Source organism: Mytilus galloprovincialis, chromosome 6 (genome assembly GCF_965363235.1).
Source record: "Mytilus galloprovincialis chromosome 6, xbMytGall1.hap1.1, whole genome shotgun sequence".
Classification (NCBI taxonomy): domain Eukaryota; kingdom Metazoa; phylum Mollusca; class Bivalvia; order Mytilida; family Mytilidae; genus Mytilus; species Mytilus galloprovincialis.
In genome coordinates, this window is record NC_134843.1 from 85,626,700 (window position 1) to 85,651,781 (window position 25,082).

The following is a 25,082-nucleotide window of genomic DNA, read 5'->3' on the forward strand; positions in this document are numbered from 1 at the left end:
GACAGGAAAGAAACTGAAAATTAACTGATGTACACAAGATACTGACTAGATGGATGGAGACAGAAAGGATTCAGATGACCAAAATAAGAATGAAGAGTTGAAGAACAGTAATGAGGTAATAAAACAAATTAAAACAGAAAAAATGTGAGGAAGAAGAAGACCTTTGGCTGAACTATTCTCCAATGTCAGCTATTTCATAATCTATTTCAAACTGTTAGGGAATATATATATATATATATATATTTGCTAGTACAAATGTACATAATATATATATTGTATATATAAGAATTCCTGACCTAATTTTTAGTCTTTGACCTTAAGGCGAAGTGTACGTAATTAAACTACACAATGGATTTTTTAAAAATTTTACATGTAGATTCTGCTTGTAAAAATAAATCGGAAAATAAAATAAAAAAGGGGGGTAACTGTTTTCGTTTTTGAGATACGAGCTGTTGAAGTCAACAGCATCATACACCAAAATTGCAAAGGATATATAGGGAAAATCGTGAAATTCGGCAGGAATTGTTACATTTCCAAGATTTTCTATTATATTAGACAATCGATTTTTTTTTAATTTATGAGACGATTCTAAAATGTCTAAGGAATCGATTGATGCAAAGAAAGTCCATAGCAACCGTGCTACTTTTCAAGCTATACCCTGTTAAAGTTGAATCTTGGGTGTAAAAAAAACAGAAAAACAAAGACAACGTTATTGACGTCGCCGCAACAGTTACGACACTTCATAGTTCTATACTTGTATGAAATATATACCGTTTTGTTGGAGTTCGTGTTGCTCGGTCTTTAGTTCTTTATGTTACGTTTTGTGTACTATTGTATTGTATTTGTCTATTATATTCGGGTGCGTGCGGAGATCGCCAAGCTAGAAAACGGTTGACATTTTCTTCATTATGAATTAGAACTATTTTCGACCTTGGTGCCTTATTTTTGTTAAAATCTAAACACTGCGACGTGTTTTCAAAATCTTTGTTCCCATAAAACTTCATTTCATCAAGGTCTCTTCTAAGAATATCAGCTATCTGTCTGGCACAGGATAACAAATCAATATTTAAGTAAATTTAAGTTGTGTGGTAATTCTTAGTACATTTGGGTAAATTAATCTTATCTTTGTGCCGCGTAAGCATCTCTATAATTCAACACATCCCTGAGCCACGACATTGTATATTTTATGCATTGCATATGCTTCTTTTTATCACAATCCAGACCAGCTAGTAACCCTTGTATAACTTTACACATCTGAAGACGAATATTTGCGTGCAGCATTTTTGTATGATTTTTATATCTGGAAATCAATCTGAAATCTACAACAGGCCTTTTCTGAAAGTCGGGCTGGACCTTTACTGTGTGTGTACATTCGGGATTTACACAAATTGTAACCGGAATAATTCAGTCGTATTATTCAGCTAATGTACGAATACTACATTTCTCATGTGAGAGAAAATCGGACATGGAAAGGGCTTGAATTATTCGAGTTACTCAAATTGAAACTCGGGAATATATTTCTAGCTGTTCGGAATTCGAGGAAACAATTGATTGTTTTTCGGCATTACGGTGTTGAATCAATATGAGAGTTTGAAATAGGGGCGGTAATTCATTCATTTTATCCAATCAATTGGGGGGGGGGGGGACGGGGGGTGGTCAACATTGATAGTCAAAAAGCCTTGAAATATTCGATAAAAAACGTTGAATGTAATTTATATGAACTCCAAAGTCTCATATTATAAGACTAGTAAACCACAGGCTTCTCAATTCTTGTATGATCATGAACTAGGTGAAAACCTAGAGCTGACCGAGTGCGAGATCCTCATGGATAATCATTGAGGTTGTTAAACACCCCTTGCAGTAAACTTGGGTTAAACTTTTAAAAAAATCGAAATGTAATAGTCTGAACACATTTCACCTCTCATTCCACTAAATATTAAATTGCAGTTACAAGTATCACAAAACTTCCCTAACCTCTTTACCTTAACCATAATAGAGGGAGGAGGGAAGGAAGGATCCAGATCCCGAAATCCCGTGCTTAAAAACACGAAATCCCGAGGTCCTGATTTAAAAAAAATTTAAATCCCGACTACCAAAAATTCGGAAATAGAATTCCCGGATCCCGAAAGGGTCAATCCTGAAATCCCGACCTTAAAAAATACCCGATCCTGGAGTTCCGATAAAGGTCCTACACCCTCCCCCCGTAATTCTATATTCTATTCATTCATAATCTTGAATTGAGACTTGATACTTCAAAATTACATTCTCTAATTTTGAATGATGCACACAGGCACAATAAAAGAAAACAGATTTCGCTATGTATCTCTTCGAAATTGGAATTTATGAAAGAAGAAATGACATGTTGTATTTTATCTTACATGTGTACTTTCAATTTCAATATGGTTCTAAATTTAGATTTAGTTTTCCCATAAATTGCGGACGGAATAGAAGACACCTGTTTATTTTCTGCACATGTAGAAAAAGTTGAAAACTGGGAGTTGAATGACATAATTTTTACTTATTTTAAGATAAATGTTAGAGTGAGACAACTTTTAAGTTACTGAATAATTTATGGGCCTAAATTGTTTATTTTTTGTTTGTTTTCCGTCTTTGTTCTTCCGACCTGTAAGTGTTGCACCAGTGGTCGAATTATTCTCATGGTATGGTCTGATTTCTTATATGAATATAAATCATGTCCTTAAATTTTCAATTGCACAAAATACGAACATTTCAACGTCTTTTTAATTAAACAATTAAATTCAAACGTCTTTCATTAATTATTTGTAACCTATTATAAAACTTTACGTTGAGTACTGTGTTTTTCGTTCAAGACTACGGCTTTTTAAAATGATATTGTTGGGTCAATTCAGGTTTCATTTTAATTAATTTGATATCAATAGAAGAAAAATTGTTACATGTTTATTTGTTTATTTGTTTATAATTTTGATATCATAAACACGAAATGCCTTCTCCTACGCATCTAAAACAAAAAAAAAGTGTTTTGAAGTCAGGCTGCACACAGAACAACGTACAGAATGCTGTGATTTCTAATTGGAGTTACTTAGATAATTTCTATGAGGTTTAAGACAACATAGGAGTGCTTGTTGGATTCATTATAGACCGCAGAAAGTTGTTTCTCTTTCGTGTGTCCTTTCTTGGGAGAAAGGGAGATAACTTGCGTAACTAACGACGAACGTTTTTAATCCCGTATTCCGCTAGAGGTGTGCTATTACTAGTGCGGTGACTGAAGGCAGATTTTTTTGAATTTAATCTCCCCACCGAACACACACCTATATAATATATCATTGGAAAGAGGAAATCGTGTTCTATAATAATATGCCTGTCGTCAAGACTTGATATGGTCACATTTTTTTAAAATTGAGGTCAAAGGTCATATGTAAAAATCTGTGAAAATTTGAGAGGGTTTCAATTTTGACATTTTTTCATATTTCTAAACTCTACCTAAATACGAATGATACTGTTTTGGCTTTAGTAAAGTTTGTTATTATACATAAACCTTAATCATTGAGATTTTTTTTATCAACAAAATTCATAAAACGACGTTTTATAAACAAAACTTCAAAAATCAAGTTTTCATCCTATAAATTGTTTAGAGCACCTTAACCTTCTGACAAATTTCAATTTCAGGTAAACATCAAGTGTCATGCAGGACAATACTTTAAAATTATTTTTTAAACTATCATATTGGGTGAGGTATCAAACCAAAGCAATAGAACACTACAGTCAAATATGACCTAAAATTGAATTTGCGGATACTTCAGGTTTTTTTATAGACTACTCGTTGCTTTTGGGTTTTTCACAATTATTATTGCTTCCATAGTATTATCTGTTGTTGTGTAGTTTACTCTGGTTAAAATCTATTACATTATAGGGTTTGTACCTGTATCCTCCCTTTTTTTCCTTGCAACGTACCACAAACTTCAAAAGTATTCCATATAAAAAAAGAAGATGTGATATGATTGCAAATGAGACATACATTAACTTACAATTATAGGTCCCGTACGGACTTCAACAATGAGTAAAATTCATACTGCATAGTCTTCAATTCCCGAAATAAATAATGTAAAACAAACGAAAAATCTAACGGCCCGATTAATGTACAAAATAAATAAGAAACAAACAAATATAGTATATAGAAACAAACGACAAACACTGCATTACCGTCTCGTGACTTGAAACTGACACATACAGAATGTGGCGGGGTTTAACCTTTCTAAGGGTGCGCCAACACTCCCCCAGTGTTCCAGCTAGGTTTTCAAAAGGGCAGGGTGCCAATCCTGAAAAAGGGCATTTAACGCGCGATATGATAATATGAAAAGGGCATATTTTAATAAAAGATGTTAATCAAACATTTGTGTTTATTCGTTGAATCACAGGTTATACAAGAACAACATCTTTAGCCCATATAGAACTCTATCTTTCTACTTTTAAGGCTGAAAAACTTGTCAAGCAGCTTGTCACACAAGTTTTTTTTTATCATTGCTTGGCACAGTTGAACTTTATATGCAGTATGTTTTGAAAGGAGATCTGTTTCATACTGTTTCTATGGTCTACCACATTTTACCAGTTTCACCTTTCTACCCCTGCTGTGCTTGATGGCAATACAGCACAAAACAGCTGTGCTCAGTAAAATCACAATTTTAGGATATAAAGCAACAGTGAAAAATAGTATCAAAAATAAAGAATACAGAAAAAGATGACCAAGGCACCCTACCAATACTGCTACTAAGACCCTCTTTAACTTTTCCCATAACTCAAAATAAATACCTAAACATATATATTCTTAAGCCAAAAGTATGGAGACACATTTTAGAATATGTAAATGGGTTACTCAATGCTAGGAAAAAAATCAGATTGAGTTATCTTTCTTTATTCGGGTGTGCTCCTTCTTTGGAGGATTATAAACAGTACGTAAATATGATGTAAATATGATCACAATATGCTGCCGATTTTGTTATTTTCGTATCAAAAATGAAGGCAGTCAATGACAAATACGTCTGAATTTTCTGTTTATTTTACAGAAAACAAGTAAAACAATGTCTTCAACGAGTTTATAATGGTTTTCCAACTTTCTGTCATTACGTTTCTTCCATGAAACTACGGTAAACATCGCAAATTGTGCATCAGTTGTTGTATGCACATTTCTTCAAAGATAATTGCCGACTGACCGATTCTATTTGAACGAATTAATGTTGATGATCATTAATGACCCATCCGATAAACGGATTACCTATAACAACAGATTATGACACCAGTTGTAACCATTGATTAGCTTGGGGTGGTAAACAAAGTCATAATCTTTTCCCCAGGTAAAATTTAGTAATTAGCGTATCATATCAATACGCAAATTAATATTAATATTAGGGGACCCCTAACCTGGGTGTACCAGTGCAACAAGCTTTATACCAAATCAACCATTATCTTCATCATCTTCATTTTCATCAACCGTCACAAGACATGACAAGACACATGAAAGGTTCTGCTCAAAGCAAACACGTTATTTTAAGGTTTTTTTTACAAGTATAGACAAGGTATTGTAGGAAGTCTGAAGACATTTGTTCCTAAAAAAATACCAGCTTCAAACCATCCCTATCAATTCATCCAAAATTTAACAGAGATCTAAAAGGGGGTTTAGGAAGGTGTGATGACATTCATATGCGTGTCTGCAAAGATGCTGAGGAAACAAATATACGAGATGTACACACTATCTTGAATTCGCTCATTTTCATGGTTGGCAACACATTAGATAGCGTCGCACTTTACTTTAAGAAGCATAGAATCCATTGGCATTCAATGTTTCAACAAGGTGTTTTTGAACCGAACTCATGGTCCATTTGTAAAACCAATCCTAAATGAAAAAGAGTAAAACAAAATTGGCAACACAAACGATTGACTTAACAATTGCTTAGCATTTACGCAATTTCTCTGGTGCCATTTCCTGATAATAGTCTTGGCTGTATGCAGTTTCATCAAGTAACTATGAAATGAATTGTAATAAATACGAAGGCATTAACTGAATTGAAGAAGGAAGAGACAATTCATCCGAAGTTGGGTATTCTTCTTTAGAGTTTCGATGTGTTTTCTAAGTATACTTGCAGCGGAATGAAATATCTGTCCGTTATTTGTGTCTATTACTGTTGACATTGAGATTTTGAGGTCAGTTTTCAATTGCCTAGCAGCTGATATGGCATCTCAAATAGTTATTTTGCTACTATATATTATGTTATATTTGCCTTGAACTTGTTGAAGTTGTTTGACAACTGAATTTCTATAGACATCAATAAGTTTAGACCGCATGTTACAAGTAGAATATTTTAAATTAGAGTTAGTCGGAAGAAAAGATCTATATTTATCAAGTAACGGTGTCATGAGGAATGACCATTAAATCGTTGTCAATAGCCAACATAAAATTAGTAAAAGCAGTATCGTGATCTGAGATATCTGCTTCCACGGGTTTGGATTTTTGTCGAGCCTTCGACTTTAGTCGAAAAAGCGAGACTAAGCGATCCTACATTCCGTCGTCGTCGGCGTCGTCGGCGGCGTCAACAAATATTCACTCTGTGGTTAAAGTTTTTGAAATTTTAATAACTTTCTTAAACTATACTGGATTTCTACCAAACTTTGACAGAAGCTTGTTTATGATCATAAGGTAGTATCCAAAAGTAAATTTTGTAAAAATAAAATTCCATTTTTTCCGTATTTTACTATAAATGGACTTAGTTTTTTCTGCGAGGAAACAAAACATTCACTCTGTAGTTAAAGTTTTTAGAATTTTAATAACTTTCTCAAACTATCCTGGGTTTGTACTAAACTTGCACAGAAGCTTGTTTATGATCATAAGATAATATCCAGAAGTAAATTTTGAAAAAATAAAATTCCATTTTTTCCATATTTTACTTATAAATGGACTTAGTTTTTTCTGCGGAGAAACATTACATTCACTCTGTGGTTAAAGTTTTTAGAACTTTCTTAAACTATCCTGGGTTTGTACCAAATTTGGACAGAAGCTTGTTTATGATCATAAGATAGTATCCAGAAGTAAATTTTGTAAATAAATAAATCCATTTTTTCCATATTTTACTTTTAAATGGACTTAGTTTTTCTCCAGGGAACCATTACATTCACTCTGTGGTTAAAGTTTTAAAAATTTTAATAACTTTCTTAAACTATCCTGGGTTTGTACCAAACTTGGACAGAAGCTTATTTATGATCATAATATTGTATCCAGAAGTAAAGTTTGTAAAAAGATTACTCAGTTTTTTCTGTAATTTACTTTTAAATGGACTTAGATTTTCTTGCAATCATAAAATAGTACATGTAACAAGAGGAATATTTTTATTGATTTTTTCCCTCATTGTTGTTGAGTCTGCAATTTACAGCAAAAATAGGCGAGACACTGGGTTCCGCGGAACCCTTACAAATTTTTTTGAGTCTTTTGCGTTTTTAGCAAATGATTTATAATGCAACCAAAATGGCAGAGTGCTTGAAGTTTAAAAGATGGACGGAAAAACTATTTCAATTTTAACTTTATCTGACACGGATAAAACATTCTTCATACGCTCATCTGATTCAAACTTGAGTAGTTTTTTATATTTCTAAAATGTTTTGTTGCAACAAAATATACAAGCGCTCCAGTTGAACGACTGCATTCTAGAACGCATACAAATACTCGAAACTGAGGGACAACAGTCCGATAATTGTATGTCGTCATTAAATCAGATAAGAAGCTTCCTCGCTCTAAAAGGGGGCACAAATATGTTAACTTGTGTAACTTTTGTAGCATGAACGATGATAAACTGCCTGCACGGAGTTCTTCGAATTAACAGCTATCGCATGAAATCACAGGCACTTGTTTCTGTCAATATGGGGTTTACTATCCATACCCGTACGGAAAATCACAAGGGTGATTTTTCGTACGGGTATGGATAGTAAACCCATATTGACAGAAATAAGTGCCTGTGCATGAAACATCTTGATGTTCACCTCATCCAATTTTTTATTCGATGCAGATACAAAAATCGACTTCCCTATATGGGTAAATTGACTCAAAATTCCAGTCGAGTTTGCTTTTTTTTGCATATTAAGCACTGCATAAAATTGAACGACTTTTGTCTTTTCTTTGGACTTATTGGAGCAAGTTGCAACGGACTTGACATATCACGGAATATTTACTGAAACTATCCGTCAATTATTTTGATTTTACAATAAGACTTTTCTTACAAAGTATATTTGATGTTTTATAACAAAAAAAACATAGAATATAAACATATACAAACAAAGTATGTGGCATATACGTGCACTTTAATTGAAAATATGTGTATATAATAGCGAAAAAGGTAATAATTTCATATATCAGTTGAGAGCAAATTGTTGACTAATACACAAAATGTGACGGAAGGCAAGTGATTGAGTTCCGTGTTGAAAACGAAGTTTTTAGTCCATTCTTTTTCCATTGATTTCTTATGTTTTTTTTCATATTTTAGTTCCGAAAGTTTTATCACTTATTAGTTTTATGAAATACTATATGCTTAAAATATTATGGGATAATTTTTATTACTAATATGAAGAAGAAACTAAAGTTTGTGTCTGAATTTGCAATTAAATTACCTCAATTTTTAAACAGTCCAAACTTCGCAAATTTTATAGATTAGAAGAAAATGAAATACTAAATAGAATATTTTGACATATAAAAATGGCTTCAGGAAAAACTATTTCAATTAAATGTAAGCAAACGTACACAGTTTTTCATTTTGAAAAAGGGGGGTTGAAACTCTCCAATATACTACTAGTCATTAAAACGACTTTTTAGAAAAATGTGACCGTACGAAATTCTGACGACAGGGCAAAAACCAAAGAAGAAATATTTGTCTTTAAGTTAAGACCATTTTTAGCCGTGTGTTATTTGGGGAGATTAAACTCGCGATCTAGACGACTTTTTACACTTCTGTCACCGCACTATACGTACACTTCGCCTTAAAGCAACTTTCAGATATTGATAGGTATAAAGGTTTTTTTTTTTTTTTCGAGTTATCACATCATCCATGTAATGTGCATTAAAAGCATGAAAAGGCTGATTCAAATCAAAAAAAAAAAAAAAAGAAAAAAAATGTTAACAATTATAGTTTTTGAAAGCAAACCTTAAAGTTTTTAACCAGCTGATATGAAATCTTGTTTTTCCACAGTCTAACAGTAGTTGCTGTACTTCATGACATAGTGCATACAGCAAATAAATAGCTGTGCCTGTCACTAAAATAATGTTATCTTTGTATTTGTAAGAAGTGTATTTATGTGTTTTTAAGCAGGGACAGAGTAATATTGATAAAGCCATACAAGCCAGGGAGGAGAACAGAACAGCCGAAGCATTAGATCTATATAAAAAGGAGATAGAACATTTGATTCAGGAAATCAAAGGTAACATAATGTACTATGTCTAGTTTTATCAATAAATAAAAAGTACAAAACTGCTGGAAATTACTGAAGGAGTTATTCCATTGTATATAGTGTTTCTCTTACCAGCATGGTTAATTGGTCAATGTTTTTTTTTTTCAAGTACTGTAAGCGTTAGGTCAACTTTATTTGGTGTATAGAAAATTGTAAGGTGTATGTGTCTGTTTTACAGGATTTACCTGACCTTGACCTCATTGTCATTAATCTTTAAAAAAGTTTTTGTGATGCTTTTAGTAAAACTTTATCTTAAAAATTTCAACATAAAATCAATGGTCAGTAAAGCAGGCAAGACATTTCAGCATATGCACTCTTGTTACATTGTATGTATGGACATATATGTTTCTTTTGTTAAAATGTACTTTTCACTTTTTTGGTCTTTTGGAAAATGTTGGTTGTGCTGTATTTAGACTTCTTTACCAAGAAATGTGTTTTACATGCACACTTGTAATAATTGCAGTATCTATCCACACAATCATAGGTTTGAAGTTGTTTTCAATTTTGACTTCTTCATATGTTGTTTCTTTAAACATACATGTGTTCTTTCTTTGTCTAGATGAGTCTATGGTAGAAGAGGTGAAGAATAAATTAAAACGACAGTGTTCCATTTATCTCTCTGAGGCTGAGATCCTGCAGAAAGAACTAAATGATGAAAATGGTGGTGGAGAAAATGACGAGAATGGAGAAGAAACAGCTTGTAAAGAATCGGAGGATCATCAAGTAGAAAGATTAGTAAATGGTATTTGTCCTCTATAGATCTTTGTCATTGTGCATGTCAATATCTTGTTCTTCAAGCTGAAAACTCCATAAATTTTCACTACCACAACACTTAAATATCAAAATGTTGTTATATGCTTTTCACAGCATGCCTGCAGATTTCTTAAGACATATATATTTGTAAAATTTGTCACACATCGTTCTTCAGACGTTGTCTTTGCTTGCATTTCAATATTACTAGAACATGCCCAAATAATATGTACATTTCATTTCAGATATGAGTGAGTCTGAGACTCCTGATATAACTTTAGAAGATGTATGTGGTTGTCAGGATGTTAAAGATAAGCTTACAGAGAGTATAATTTTGCCAATCAAGTTCCCTCACTTATTTCAAGGTTTGAATAGCTTTTTAAAGAAACTAAAATATACTCTTAGATTATGTATTTAAACATGAAACTTTCTTTTGATGGTTTCTTTAAAACGATTAAAATTGCATTCACTGGTTGATGTATATTTTTGTACCATAATCTTGATTTTGTCAAATTAATTTAATAATTTTTCCAATTATTCAAATAGTTTGTTACGAAAAAAAAAACATTTGTCTGGTTCATTTATAAGTGAAATAAAGTTCCCTAAAGAAGAAGGTTTTGTCTTTCATAGTATGATTTAGTTCACTGTGTGTTTTTCAATTTGTCAAAAAAAATAAAGAAGTGTAATTAAAACCAGGAGATACACCAACACTAAATATATTTTTATGCCCCACCTACGATAGTAGAGGGGCATTATGTTTTCTGGTCTGTGCGTCCGTTCGTCCGTTCGTTCGTCCGTTCGTTCGTCCGTTCGTCCGTCTGTCCCGCTTCAGGTTAAAGTTTTTGGTCGAGGTAGTTTTTGATGAAGTTGAAGTCCAATCGACTTCAAACTTGGTGCACATGTTCCCTATGATATGATCTTTCTAATTTTAATGCCAAATTAGAGATTTTACCCCAATTTTACGGTTCACTGATAGAAAATGATAGTGCAAATTTCAGGTTAAAGTTTTTGGCTTCAGGTTAAAGTTTTTGGTCAAGGTAGTTTTTGATGAAGTTGAAGTCCAATCAACTTGAAACTTAGTATACATGTGCCCTATGATATGATCTTTCTAATTTAAATGCCAAATTAGAGTTTTGACCCCAATTTTACGGTTCACTGAACATAGAAAATGATAGTGCAAATTTCAGGTTAAAGTTTTTGGCTTCAGGTTAAAGTTTTTGGTCAAGGTAGTTTTTGATGAAGTTGAAGTCCAATCAACTTGAAACTTAGTATACATGTGCCCTATGATATGATCTTTCTAATTTAAATGCCAAATTAGAGTTTTGACCCCAATTTTACGGTTCACTGAACATAGAAAATGATAGTGCAAATTTCAGGTTAAAGTTTTTGGCTTCAGGTTAAAGTTTTTGGTCAAGGTAGTTTTTGATGAAGTTTAAGTCCAATCAACTTGAAACTTAGTATACATGTGCCCTATGATATGATCTTTCTAATTTAAATGCCAAATTAGAGTTTTGACCCCAATTTTACGGTTCACTGAACATAGAAAATGATAGTGCAAATTTCAGGTTAAAGTTTTTGGTCAAGGTAGTTTTTGATAAAGTATAAGTCCAATCAACTTGAAACTTAGTATACATGTTCCCTTTGATAAGATCATTCTAATTTTAATGCCAAATTAGAGAATTTATTCCAATTTCACAGTCCTTTAAACATAGAAAATGATAGTGTGAGTGGGGCATCCGTGTACTGTGGACACATTCTTGTTTTTTCACAGATCATTTAATCCAACATTGCATGTTGTCATAGATTTTCATGTCTCTCTTTTTTTAGGTAAACGAAGACCCATGTGGAAGGGAATACTTCTATATGGGGTAAATATCATTCTCTAATCTTACTAGTTTAATTTATCAATTCTTGAATTTCATTTATGTAAATTAAATCTAAATGCCTGAATTTTATGCCAGTTATAATAGAGAGGTGAAAGATACTATAGGGACATTCAAACTCATAAATTTAAGATAAACTGACAACTGAAAACATGTTTAGCAGGTTGGTAAGCTACTCCAGTTGTTTTCTTCAGTAACTTGTGAAAATGTTCAACCAAAGCTTTTCAAATTTATATACAAATTTGAGATCACTTTGGATATGATGTTTTTTGTTGTTGCCTTTCAGTAGTTATGTTACTTGATTGTTTGGAAAATGACATGTTGAGTTGTTTTGTGTAATAAGCTAAAAACTATTCCAACAATGGCTTTAACATTTTAAGATATCTTGTTTCTGCATGTTCTGAGGACAAAATTGAGGTTAAGATTGATATTGATGATTTCCACTGCCGCCATCTAGGAGTTATGGTCCTTAATTGATTGATGTTTAAGTATATTTCCCAGCATTCAGTTGGGAACTATTTGACAAATGATTTTCAAATTGACATACTGTAAATTTAAAATATTGCACTTTAGTATAAAATGACAGCAACAACAAAAAGTCAATAATTTCTGAATTTAAAGTAATTAAGGTCAAGTCCTATTGATGATTTTCACCTTTGCTGTTCAGAGTTATGGCCCTTCATTGCTTAAATAATGACACTAAATAAATTCGAATTCCTGATATTCTTAGAAAAGAGAGGCGAAAGATACCAAAGGATATTCAAACTCATTAGACGGTTCGTTTTCTCATTTGAATGGTTTTACACTAGTAATTTTGGGGCCCTTCATAGCTAATTGTTCGGTGTGAGCCAAGGCTCTGTGTTAAAGGCCGTGCATTGACCTATAATTTTTTTCTTTTATAGATTGTTCTTTAGATGGAAAGTTGTCTCATTGGCACTCACACCACATCTTCCTATATCTATCAATTAAAAACAAACTGACAATGGCAGGGAAAAAATAAAAACACCATAAAAAAGATAAAACTACAGTAAATGATACAAAACACATCAATGAAAACTATAGACTGAGTAATATAAAGCCCACTTCAAACAGAAGGGTGATCTCCTGTGCTCCAGAAGGGGTAGAAGATCCTGCTCCACATGTGTCATTAGGAATTTTAAAATATTTCTTTTTAGCATAAGTAAAACATAAAATGATAATAGTTGAAGTAGTCATGAATTAAAACAAATGTTGGGAAGACATAATATAAATGTTAATAAGATAGCAATCTAACACACCAAAATAGCTTGCATCTTAAACATGACATTTTCTCTGAAATCATTCCTGTTCATAGTAATAACTAAAATTGAAGTTCTTATTTTGAAATAGGCACCAGGTTCTGGAAAGACAATGATTATTAAGGCTTTAGCTGGAGAAAATCCTGATGTATCATTTCTTAGAATAGTTTGTTCAGATTTAGTCTCTAAATTCTTGGAACACCAGGAAAAGTAAGTATTCTGGAAATGAAATAAGATCCAGGAAAGGTAAGGGACGACATCAAAAGTTCAATGAAGGATACAAAACTTAATTCACATAGTTTTTTCACTGACCCTCACACCCCCATCTTAACTTAATTTGGGAAAAATTGATTGACCGATAGGGATATATGTAAAATCGATTTTAGATTAACAAAACTTGCAGCAATGTTGACCCCCCACCCCCAAACTATTTGATTTAAGTTTTTTATCCTACATCGATCTTTTGATGTCGTCCCTAAGTATTCTGGAACTGAAATAAGATCCTGATGGACTAGATTGATTGATAATTGTTTAAAATTTTGTCAACACATCAAGGCCACGGGACTTGATAATGGGAACTTTGATACAGTTTCACTCTATTCATTTAAACTTGCTTGCAACTCCACTTTTGCTGTTTAGGAATAACATTTTCCTTGATTCATTGAAAAATTCTTCTTTATAAGTATGTTTCCCAGCAATTATTTGCAAACTATTCTATGGGTGCTTTTGAAATTTTAGTATGTTGTTTCTGATGACATGAATTAAGCTTGTTTCCAGTCATGAGAACTTCAGTAAATTTTCAGCAAAATTGTGAATGAGGAAACCCATTCTGTGTAATCAATTCATACAGTTTTTGTCAAGCCTGCAACTTTTGTTGCAGAAAGCTCGACATAGGGATAGTGATCCGGCGGCGGCGGCGTTAGCTAACTTCTTGAAAGCTTTATATTTTAGAAGGTAGAAGACCTGGATGCTTCATACTTTGTATATAGATGCCTCATGTTATGAACTTTCCGTCAGTCACATGTCCAATGTCCTTGACCTCATTTTCATGGTTCAGTAACTACTTGAAAAAAAAGTTAAGATTTTTTGTAATGTTAAATTCTCTCTTATTGTAAGTAATTGGATAACTATATTTGGTATGTGCGTACCTTGCAAGGTCCTCATGCCTGTCAGACAGTTTTCACTTGACCTCATTTCATGGATCAGTGAACAAGGTTAAGTTTTGGTGGTCAAGTCCATATCTCAGATACTATAAGCAATAGGTCTAGTATATTTGGTGTATGGAAGGACTGTAAGGTGTACATGTCCAACTGGTAGGTGTCATCTGACCTTGACCTCATTTTCATGGTTCAGTGGTTATAGTTAAGTTTTTGTGTTTTGGTCTGTTTTTATTATACTATATGCAATAGGTCTACTATATTTGGTGTATGGAATGATTGTAAGGTGTACATGTCTAGCTGACAGTTGTCATCTGACCTTGACCTCATTTTCATGGTTCAGTGGTCAAAGTTTAGTTTTTGAGTTTTGGTCTATTTTTCTAATACTTTATGCATTAGGTCAACTATATTTTGTGTATGGAAATATTTTATGATCTATATGTCTGTTACGCAGGTTTTATTTGACCTCGACCTCATTTTCATGGTCCATTGCTAAGTGTTAAGTGTGTGTTTTGGTCTGTTTTTCTTAATTTATAAGCAATAAGTCAACTATATTTGTTGTATTGAAGAATTGTTAGCTGTACATGTCTGCCTGGAATGGTTCATCTGACCTTGACCTCATTTTCATGGTTCATTGATCAATGTTTCATTTCTTGGTTAATGTTGAGTTTATGTGACAGTTGTAATAAAGCTTTATATTTAGGTCTATCAAACATAATATCAATGATTAGTAAAGAAGGCGAGGCATTTCAGCGTGTGCACTCTTGTTAACTCAAATATCATATTTACATGAAACTTTAAAGATAGAACATGAAAATAATGAAATTTAGAACCTGCTTTTAACAAACCATTTAAGAGTTTATTTTCCAAATTTTCCAAACTTTGGAGATTAGTGAATTTGATAACATGGAACATTACTGCAATATTTATATCATGATTAAACAAATAAGACATGGACCCAAATGACCAGGTTATACAGGTTATAATGAACATTTAAATATGTTGAAATATTGAATGTAATTAATGGAGGGGAAGGATTCTTTAAACAAATTCATGATGAGTTTAATTTAAATGGAGATGAATCAGTGGTAATTTAAAAAAATTTTGGCAGAACCTTATAAAGCTAATGGACTGTTTTTGATTAAGATGCAATGCAGTCGAGACATATCTTTGTATCAACAGTGTAAATTTAAGAAAGCAGCTTAGTGTCCTCACTATCAATAGACAAACTATTTTCATAGTTAATATACTTATTTTCCAAAAGTTAGCAGTTTTGCATGTCTGCAAAATATTATGCTGGCATGATTCATAATTTCATACATGCAATCTTACATAGTTAAATACAATGGCAAATACATGAAAATATTGTGTTTTATTTAAATGCTTATCTTTCAGATTAATTAAACAATTATTTGGAAAAGCTCGAGGGTTGAAACCATGTATTGTTTTCATAGAAGATTTTGATAGTTTATTTAATGAAGATGAATCCATGATAGATCATAAAGTTCTGACAGAACTCATGGTTCAAATACAAGACATTGGTCTTGATAATGAAGGCATTCATGTAATACTAAGTGCTCGAAAACCTTGGGCCCTTCAAAGGAGTGTTTTGAGGAGGTATTCCACATAGCTTACTATAAGAATGACACTATTTTATGCTTCTTTTGTGAAGGCATTTTTCCTTGTTGCTAAAAATTAAGCAAAGGAAAAAGATCTATTCATATATTTATCTTCATTTGGCAATGTTTGAATGTGAAATTATTGTAATTTTTTTTATACGCCCGTCGTCTTTTAGACAGGACGTATTATGGTATACCGTTGTCCGTCGTCCACACTTCGGACAATAACTCAAAAACACTTTCACCAATTTCCATGAAACTTAAGTGAATTGTTTATATCTATTGACGTAAGCTCCCTTTCATTTTTTTTTAATTTCAGATTTTAAGTTTTGGATTTATGGGGCTTTATTCATAAAAAAGGGGGGATTTTCAACACTTCGGACAATAACTCAAAAAGGCTTTCACCAATGTCCATGAAACTTTGGTGAATTGTTTATATCTATTGATGTAAGCTCCCTTTCAATTTTTATAAATTTCAGATTTTAAGTTTTGGATTAATGGGGCTTTATTCATAAAAAAAGGGGGATTTTCAACACTTCGGACAATAACTCAAAAAGGCTTTCACCAATGTCCATGAAACTTTGGTGAATTGTTTATATCTATTGATGTAAGCTCCCTTTCAATTTTTATAAATTTCAGATTTTAAGTTTTGGATTTATGGGGCTTTATTCATAAAAAAAAGGGGGATTTTCAACACTTCGGACAATAACTCAAAAAGGTTTTCACCAATGTCCATGAAACTTTGGTGAATTGTTTATATCTATTGATGTAAGCTCCCTTTCAAATTTTATAAATTTCAGATTTTACATTTCCGTGTTATGAATTTTTATGCTTAAAAAAGGGAGGACTTTCCAATTTTGGGACAATAACTAACACTTTCACAAAATTTTATGCAAATTTGATAAATTGTTTATATCTATTGACATAAGCTCCCTTTCCATTTTTATAAATTTTAGATTTTACGTTTTCTTAAGTAATGAATTTTTATACTTAAAAAAGGGGGATTTTATGAAACTTTGGTGAATATATTAATGTAACATCCCTTTTGATTTGTATATATATTTCTAGTTGATCATATAAATTCATTTAAAGCATAAAAGACAAGTTAAAAGAGCAACGGGCGTATCATGCGGTAAAGCGCAGCCCTTTATTTATTTAATTTTTGTTTTTAATGTGTATAAAAAGGAAGTTTACAATTCATGGTTTTTAAGTGAAAATTGACATGTTAGAGATACAAAAGAAGTATAAATATGTCATTTACACTGCTGCTTCAATTGTTTTTATTTTATAATTTCTTCATCACTGGTATAACTGTCAATGCATGAATGATATTATAGAGCTATTTTTTTTTTAACCGACTGAATATAAATGGATAAAATTTACTCTGAATTAAACTGAAATGGAATGTCGCTAATTCCTAATATTGAAGAAGGGTAATTCAAAACCAATCCTCCTAAATATGATACATTGTATATGATATCTTCATAATTATATCCTACTCCTTGTCCCTGTTTCATATATTTGTGAAATGGACTATCACTCAATCATGTAAAATCTTTTTGTATACAGAAAAAGTTATTATAACCAGTCCAGTATCACTTTTTATTAGACCGCAAAAAAAATTTTGGGATCATATAATGGTATGATGTCGTCGTCTGAGTCGTCCGAAGACATATTGGTTTCTGGACAATAACTTTAGTTTAAGTCAATAGATCTTTATGAAATTTTTTCAGAATGTTCAATACCACAAAAGGAAGGTTGGGATAGATTTTTGGAATGATGGTTCCAACTGTTTGGGAATTAGGGGCCCAAAGGGGCCCAAAACAAGCATTTTTCTAGTTTCAGGAGAATAACTTGTGTACAAGTATTTCAATTGCTCTGAAATTGTACCACAATGTTTAAAACCACAAGTAGAAGGTTGGGATTCATTTTAGGGGTTATTGTGCCGACAGTTAAGGAATTAAGGGCCAAAAACAAGCATTTTTCTAGTTTCCAGACAATAACTTGTGTGTAACTGTACGGATCTCTCTGAAATTGTACCACAATGTTCCATACAACATAGGGATGCTGGGATTAGGTATGGGTAATTGCCCAAAACATGTAGGAATAAGGGGCCAAAAAAGGTCCAAAAATAAGCATGTTTCTAGTTTCCAGACAATAACTTGTGTTTAGGTGTATGGATCTCTCTGAAATTGATCTACAAGGGTTCATAGAACAAAGGAAGAGTTTAAGAGTTATTGCTCCAAGGGGGGTTTCAATAAATAATGAGGAGGGGGGTTGTGCTTATAACTTTTTTAAGGGATTCATATTTTTTTTCAAAATTTTTCAAATTTTTGAAAAGTTTCAAGAAGAACACTATTGTGCGATAGATTTTTAAGATCTTTGACCACATTTATTTTGTGTCAAAAACTTATATTATGTCAAAAATTTTATCACAATCCAAATTCAGACAGTATCAAGCTTGAATATTGTGACCAAATTTGTCCCAACTGTTCCGGGTTCAACTACTGCGGTCGTATTAGGCTGTGCTCAGCGAAGCATTTTTTTTTCAATTTTATTCCAAAAGCTGCTCTGAAATTCATTGTTTTGGTAGTATATCCAAGTGAAAGATTTTATACTGTAAGATTATTGAGCTGCAGTCAAATATTATACTTGTGTTACAAATGTTTTACATATCTAACATCTGGTCTACCTTACTGACTTATTTTTTCTACTTTACAATTATTGGTTTATTTTTAAGAAAAAAATTGTTTTCCTTAAACATATTAAACTTGATATGGCCAATGCCATAAATCTTTTTAAATTTAAACAGCAAAAACTATTTACAGTACATGTTCATTGTTATAGATTTATTACTTTCTCAGTTATGAATGACTAATACAAATTAATTATGGCAGTATAAAAGAAAAGATAAGTCAAAAAGCAAGACAAGATACCTTACCTGATGAAAACATTGTCAGACGTTTTCAAATTACAGCCCTTTTTTTGATTTTTCAGAATGGTGCAATATTTATTTAAAAGGGCCAAGAATCAGAGTCCGCCATGTATTTTATTTTTAGATGACTTTGAACAATTGTTTGAATATGAGGAGAGTGAAAATGATCGTATTCCAAGAATTCGGACAGAACTTCTATATCAAATTGATAACTGTCCAGAGAAAGTTCATTTAGTGGCAGGAACACACAAACCTTGGATGATTCAGTCAACGTTTCTAAAACTTTTAAGGTGATATATGCCAGATTATATTATTTTTTGTTTCCTTCCCTTACCTTCTAAAAAATATTTATTCATTTTCAAAAATTCTTGTGAATTAAAAGTTTGCAGTTGCTGATCCAGCATGGGACTTAAAAGGGGTACACACCCTTTTTTTGTCACCATTTTTTTATCATATATTTTTTTACAATTTATGTGATTTTTAGAACAAAATTGTCTAAAATATTGATGTAAATGTTTTACAGAATTGGATCCCCTTTAAAAATCTGAAGATCTGCCCCTAGTTTGAACAATTCATTATAACTTCTAAAATGGTACACATATCTTGTTAAATGCCCTTGAGATTTTTGTATGACCTCAAGAGAGGCAAACAGATTTCCACTGAATAAGGCCTGTTAGGACACATATAAGACAAAGCATTTTTACTTAACCATATTGAAAAAAATATGACAAAGTTTTGTAATGAATTTTTCTTGAGGTTTGATTGTAAATCTGACAATGTTTTCATAATGGTAGACATATACCGTACTCATTTATTGTTTTAGATTAGACATATTATTAAAATTAGACATGTTGCATGAATCTTATTTTATCCTGTCTCTTAGGTTATCTTTAAAATCTCAAAAGAACCTCAAACTAATCATAAAGTTATGAACAAAACAAGACAAACTAGAAAATTCCACCATTTAAAGCTGCAATATTTTGACTCTTACAATGAACTGAAATTTACATACAGACTTGCATATCTAATATACATGGATTTTAAAAAAAATTAGAACTCATACACTTAAGAGAAAGTGGCAATTACAGGCAAAAAAAATACAAAAAGACAAGCAAGTCCACAAAACCTTATTCAACAAAATATTAATTTATCAATGATTGTTATGAGTATGTTTGAAGAACTGGTCCAATTAAATCTAATGGAATGATGTCTAAAAGGCAAAACAAACTTATTATGAACATTATCTTCTAAAAATTACCCATGAACAAAAAATCCAATAATTTCTGAATTTACAGTTCTCATAATTGTTTCAATTTGGAATTCCTGTTTCAGTGTTTTTTTCTGAACTTAATTTCACATGTATACAAAGGTTAAAAAATTTAAATTATTATTTAGGTTAAATAAAAGAGTGCTTGTGCCATTGCCTGATCATGAAGCAAGAAGACAGATTTTTATGAAAAACATGAAACCTATTAAAAATGATGTAAAGGACTACATGATATTTGCTGATAAAACAGAGGGGTAAGATTTTTTATATTTGTGTCTTTACGCGCGTCTGGCGTATATACAAAGTTTAACCCTGGTATCTATGATGAGTTTATTTTCAAATAACTGACCACAAAAATCATAGCAATTTTTAATTTCAATTTTTTAGGTCAAGTGTTTGTTTTGTTTAAATGGTAGATTTCGTTGATGTATATTTAGTCTAAAATATTAGATCTTTTTAGAAAGATGAAGTTTGGGCAAACTAAAAAGGGCTTCTATCTCATTGCATGCGTTTATCAATAGATGCATGGTAACTGGACCTTGCGTTGTATCTCTTTTTTACCTGATTTTGTATATCTAATTTTTTTTTTTAATAAACATTGTTGGTGGTTGATATAGTTTGTTGTTTTGTCAAGGATTTTTAGAAATTTCTTTAATAATTTTAATGTATAATTTATAATTTCCAGATATACAGGAGCAGATATATCTACTATAGTAAGAGATGCTTCAATGGCACCTTTACGCAAAATTCAAAATGCTTCACACTTCAAAAAGGTAGGAAATATTGAGGAATATATATAATAAAATTTCTCAAGCATAAAAAAAGTTTACAAATTTCTACAATCTTCTACGTTCAGCCTTTGAAGGGGAACAAAAGATACCAGAGGGACAGTCAAACTCACAAATCGAAAAATAAACTGACAACGCCATGTCTAAAAATGAAAAAGACAAACAGACAAATAATAGTACACATGACACAACATAGAAAACTAAAGAACAAGCAACACGAACCCCACCAAAAACTAGGGGTGATCTCAGGTCCTCCAGAAGGGTAAGCAGATCCTGCTCCACATGTGGCACCCGTCATGTTGCTCATGTTATAACAAATCCAGTAAATAGTCTTAATTCAGTAGGTCACGTTCATGACAGGGAAGGGGATTGTAGTTACGACGTAAGGAACATGAACAGTATCATTTGTGAAATGGTTATTCCATAACGGTGAACCAAGTGATGATGGCATCCGTAAAATTTACAAAGGGATGATTTCATTTTCATCATTTGGAACTCTTGGTTTGATAGCTTCATTGTGAGAAGCAACACGAAGCAACCCACTATCAAGAAAATCATGACGGGAAATACAAGCACGGGAATATCGTATCAGTTGGGAGATATATACCCAAGATAGGTACCCACATGACATTTATTAACTAAGATGATATCAAATCTTATAACACCAATAGTTTTGTGTAACCAATGATTTTCCAACTGAATTAATGCTGAAAGAATTTTAGCAGAGAAATAAAAATAAAGTTGAAGAGGCAAGCAATATGAATTTAATTTGACCATAAAATAAGTGTTATTGTTTCAAAATGGCATTAACTTGATGTTTGTTTATGTTTTTTTGTTTATATAGGTACAAGGACCAAGTTTGACTGATCCTGAAGTTATAGTGGATGACCTTTTAACACCTTGTGCTTCACAAGACTCAATGGCTATAGAAATGTCCTGGTTAGATGTATCAGAAGATAAGCTGTCAGAACCTACAGTAACTACTGTAAGTCTATCATAGTACATGTACTTACAATATCTGTAATGTTATATTCTCAGCTGATTGAACGTTTTGCAATGATTTTTTTTACCCTTGCTTTAAATAAGTGGGGTTTACTGTTTAACCATTGTCTGTCTGTCAGTTCATCCATTCGTCAGTCAATCAGTCAGTCCATCCCATGAATATTTTTTTCGTACAAGGATTTCTGAAATTTGGTTTCAGAGCTTATATGAGTCAGCTATACAATGTGATGAGTTTTCAGATTCATCACTCAAACAACCTGTTTACTGTCAAGTATTTAAGCCAGGGTATCATCAGTGGGCAATAGTTGACAGTTTCACTTCTTATTTAACAGTAATTTCAGAAATAATGGCATTCATTTATTGTTGGAATTTTTTATAATCTTTTATGAATGCACAAAAATAAGAATTGATTATTGGATTTTCGTCCTTATGGTATATGTATCATCTGAAATGCAAGTTCTTGTTATTGCAGTACTCACCATGTCACATTATAAACATTCATTAAAACCTGGCAATATTTTTTTATGCCCCACCTACAATAGTAGAGTGGCATTATGTTTTCTGGTCTGTGGCTCCGTTCGTCCGTCCGTCTGTGGTTCCGTTCGTCCGTCCAGGTTAAAGTTTTTGGTCAAGGTAGTTTTTGATGAAGCTGAAGTCCAATCAACTTGAAACTTAGTACACTTGTTGCTTATGAGATGATCTTTCTAATTTTTAAGCCAAATTAGACTTTTGACCCCAATTTCACAGTCCACTAAACATAGAAAATGAAAGTGGGAGTTTCAGGTTAAAGTTTTTGGTCAAGGTAGTTTTTGATGAAGCTGAAGTCCAATCAACTTGAAACTTAGTACACTTGTTGCTTATGATATGATCTTCCTAATTTTAATGCTAAATTAGATAATTACCCAATTTCACGGTCCATGGAACATGGAAAAGGATAGTGCGAGTGGGGCATCCATGTACTTTGGACACATTCTTGTTATTTACAGTATTGAGTTCTATTTTATTACCTAAAGGGATATTGACTGAAGATGATGGATCAAATATTTTATGTCTGGTTGCATCCTTGCTTTAATATATGTTCAAATGATAAGAGGAATTTTTGTTAAAAATTTTGTTCAAATCATATGAAAATCCTAACATATCAACCAAATAGATTTCAATTAATTAGACACTTAATTGTACCTTATCTGAAGTATATGAAATAACACTTCTTACAATTCTGAAAGATTGATAAGAGTAACATATAATAACACCTTTATTCTTTTTTCCTTTTCAGGACGATGTTTTGAAATCTTTAAATGGAACTAAACCATCAATAGATGAAGAGTATCTGAAGAAATTGAATGACTTTGTACAGACATGGGAGTGAATTGTCTTTTAAAATAATAGGTCATAATTAATAAGTTATAAATTTATGCATTTATGATTATTGAAATTGTTTTGCTCTAGAATGAATGTTTCAATGTATTCAAGCCTATATCTGCAACAGTTTTATGTTGTACATCTACCATCACTTACTTTTACAGTCAAACTTAAAATATAATTTACATGCATGTTCATAAAATACCCTTTTTATTGTAAAGCAAAGCTTGAAAAACTGTTCAAATTTTATTTTTGTTACTGATAACATTGATAATTTGATGCAATAATTTTAAATGGTATAATCTGACAGAATATTACATTAAAAAAAATAAAATAACTAATTGTTTGTTATGTGGGGGAAATTATACTATCATACAAAATAACCTATCTCCCTATTTTATTTTTTTTTTCAATTCTGTTACTTTTAATCTAGTCTGACTTAAAGCCTGAAAAATTCAGTGGTCACTTCTTATGACTGTTCCCTTCTCTACAAAAAAATCCTTATTTAATGGATACCTTCAATAGAGGCATTGGAACAGAACAGAAAATTAATCTAAATGTAAATTATTTATTAAATAATAAAACATAATATATTACAATTACAAACTTGATTACTTAATTGACTATTTCATTCACACCCCCCCCCCCCCCCCACCACACACACACACACACACACACACTTATGTATTGAAGAAATTCTTACATAGACTTTTATGAGCAGGACTACTCAATTATAGTTAATTTCTGTTAAATTTGTTATAAATAGATTTGTGAATATAAAATACTTTACCATTTTATATTATTTTGCCACTGTGATAAGTCTTATGTATAAAATTTGATTTTTCCTTTAGATTTCACAATGTTCTTGGGCAGATTTCAGGGCAGAGGGGCACGTAATTTTGATGATGGATTATTTAGTGCTGTATCTTGACTGAAAAGGGACAACTTGATTATGTTTACAAATAAACAAAAATGGATGATTGCATAAAATAATTACTGTTTTTGCTGAATGTAAAGTGTTGAAAAAAAGGTTTTCCAATAGTTCCAAGGGGAACAGAGAGGAGTTGCACTCCTGTATTTTGGGCTACCTAGAACACTGTAATGTATATTGTTTAGTTTTAAATCAAATCAACATATTGTCTTTTATCTATAAAGTATGTATGACATGCTTGTCAGTCAACCTTGTAATTTATTTTTCTATTATATTGTTATTTATAAACCTTACATTTTTATAGCTTTGCTATCATTCATATAATAAATTATATATCAAACACTGTTACAGTGAAAGGCTTCTTTGTCAATTACAACATTCAATTGTGTTTCATATAATGTCTCAAGAAGTAAACTTTTCACTTTAATCACAACAGTCTGGGAAAAAGGACCATAGCTATGACCAATGCATAAAGATTGACAAAACACCAACATGTATATTATGAATAAAACATAATTAGAATTCAAACAAACTCTTATATCATTCCACATTCTTCAGGCAATCATCAAATAGTGTGAATTTACTGTTTGGTAGATCTGCAAGAATATCAATTCAACCAAATGAAGATGTTAAAACTAATGAAACAAAA

General features: G+C 31.8%; 1 protein-coding gene across 4 annotated transcripts; it reads left to right on the forward strand.

The window, feature by feature from the left end:
* Positions 1 to 24,778, forward strand: LOC143080556 (vacuolar protein sorting-associated protein 4-like). Of its 4 annotated transcripts, none has more exons than XM_076256449.1 (11): positions 1 to 115; positions 9,324 to 9,432; positions 10,022 to 10,204; positions 10,458 to 10,577; positions 12,040 to 12,080; positions 13,464 to 13,582; positions 19,146 to 19,373; positions 20,479 to 20,604; positions 21,036 to 21,123; positions 21,983 to 22,123; positions 23,417 to 24,778. In XM_076256449.1, the coding sequence occupies exons 1-11, from the start codon at positions 50 to 52 to the stop codon at positions 23,507 to 23,509; spliced, it is 1,314 nt and encodes a 437-aa protein (XP_076112564.1). In that variant the 5' UTR covers positions 1 to 49; the 3' UTR covers positions 23,510 to 24,778. The 4 variants fall into 4 exon arrangements, with proteins under 4 accessions (XP_076112564.1, XP_076112565.1, XP_076112563.1 ...); XM_076256450.1 differs by lacking the exon at positions 19,146 to 19,373 and adding an exon at positions 15,925 to 16,146 and having other exon boundaries at positions 7 to 115; positions 9,321 to 9,432; XM_076256448.1 differs by having other exon boundaries at positions 7 to 115; positions 9,321 to 9,432.
* The last annotated feature ends 304 nt before the right edge of the window (positions 24,779 to 25,082 follow it).